Raw genomic sequence first — 1,986 nt, forward strand, 5'->3', positions numbered from 1 at the left:
ATAGATAGATAGATAGATAGATAGATAGATAGATAGATAGATAGATAGATAGATAAATAAATAAATGTGTTTGTAAGGCTAGTTAAAAAAAAAATCAGATCCCACTATAAAATACTGCCCTCCTATGGTATAGATCTTTATAACATCTACCTGTGTCCTATGTGTCGTTATACCAGCTTTAAAAGGTAGTTCCAGATGTGTGTTTGTGAAAGATTTGATTTGATGTTGTGTGAATAAAATAGCTTGTGAAAGTTTAAACATAAGTATAACAGCTATAATTATAATACTAAATTTTGAATAAATAATAAAATGTTTTAAATGCAAAAATTAGTTTAATTAACCATAAATAAAATTTTTAAAGCAACTCATATAATAAAACAAAAAATATTTTAAAATTCAAGCTATATTATAACTCCTACAGAATCTCAGCAGGTGACTGAGTTTAATGTTAATTCATAAATGACATAGATGGGGTAGTAGAATTTTAAAAGCACTTTTTGGAGAAAAACATCTCCAAATTTTTTAAAGCCAAAGCTTTAATTGATTCTTTAATTGATTAATTATTTCAGATTGTCATTTTTTAATAAGAACCTTAATCTTTTACTCTCACCATCATGATCATCTAAGAAATTGGAAACTAATAGCCAGTCACTTTTTTCTGTACAACTTGCCATGACAATTGAACAGATTCGCACCATAAAACTATCAACATCATTCTGCTTTCTCCCCGTATTATGCCCACCTTTTGAGAAATTTATGAATGCCCCTTTAGTCTCTACAGAAAATTGAGTAGAGAGTTAAAGCAAAATCTAGATAATTTAGTCAAAAACTCATCTAGTCAGCAGTCAAAATAACATCAAGTCTTCTCAAGATGACTGTGGACTAGAGATGACAGCCTATCATAGATACAACTCCAAGTCAACGTTCAGTCGTTTCGACCACAAACAAGCATTATTAAAAGATCATACTTACAAAATATTCCTTTAGGTTTTCTATTTCTTTTAAAAATGTAGCCTGGCAGTAGCAGCTAGAAGAACCCAAAATCACGCAAAGCTGAAAAGCTAAGATATAACTTGTATAATTCATCATTTTGGAGAGAGAGAAGCCAAAGTCGCTGAAATCAGTAGCTCCTGTATTGTTGATCAGGTCCAAAGGACTTGGCTGATCTTTCTCTTCGAATAGCTGATCTTCAGATGATCAGAAAAATGTACTGCATCTCCTTTTGCTGCTGGTATTTATACCTAATTGGAGTCTCAACGGGATTACGTATTTTCACAAGTTTTTTAAGATGAGATGGTGACAGATAGACAGAGATGCTAGTTAGTTTGTATTAACAACTATGGTTTTGTGGCATTTTGGTGTTGTAGTTAGAGTTTCCTTTCAACTCCTTGGGTCTTTCGACAATGAGACAGACCCGTCATGTCCACCATGCCATACTTGTGGGATCCTCTGAAAGCACTTTTACTTCACACTATTCAGGATTGGAAATTTTTTGGTACCTCCTACCTTTGCCCTTGAAAAACGTTGCTCCAGTGTGTTGACAAAGCACATTGATCATTTGTTTGTGGTTGGGAGCAAATGAAAAGGAAATTCTAGGGTCTCTGAAATGTTTACTAAGGGGGTGCCTTTTAAAATTTTTCTTGCAAATGGACAGAAAGCAAGGAAAAAATTGTGGTTAAAACCCCAATGTGGTGAGGAAGTCCTTCATCAGAGTTAGTAAAATATCTACCACAACTTTTAAATTGCTCTGGACCAACAACATCCAATAAAAATAAAATGCAAGGCAAATAGCTAATTTTAAATTTTCTAGTATCAATACACAACATTATTAAGATATTTTACAGTCTGCTTGTCATTAAATCCTTGAAATCCAGTATGTATTTTATACCTGTAGCACATCTCACTTTAGACTAGACATATTCCAAACATTCAATAGCAACATGTGGTTAGAGGCTACTGTGTTGAACAATACAGCTCTAGATGATC

The 1,986-nt window shown here is 32.9% G+C and overlaps 1 protein-coding gene across 1 annotated transcript in view; it reads right to left on the reverse strand.

The window, feature by feature from the left end:
- The window catches only part of IFNG (interferon gamma), a 4,880-nt gene extending 3,683 nt beyond the window's left edge, over window positions 1-1,197 (reverse strand). Inside the window, exon 1 of the mRNA XM_011373848.1 lies at window positions 973-1,197. Within this exon, the coding sequence (XP_011372150.1) occupies window positions 973-1,089 (117 nt within the window). The 5' untranslated portion in view covers window positions 1,090-1,197. The remainder of the gene's footprint in view (window positions 1-972) is intronic.
- Window positions 1,198-1,986: the final 789 nt, after the last annotated feature.

The sequence above is a fragment of the Pteropus vampyrus genome, unplaced genomic scaffold (assembly GCF_000151845.1).
Source record: "Pteropus vampyrus isolate Shadow unplaced genomic scaffold, Pvam_2.0 Scaffold9, whole genome shotgun sequence".
NCBI lineage: Eukaryota > Metazoa > Chordata > Mammalia > Chiroptera > Pteropodidae > Pteropus > Pteropus vampyrus.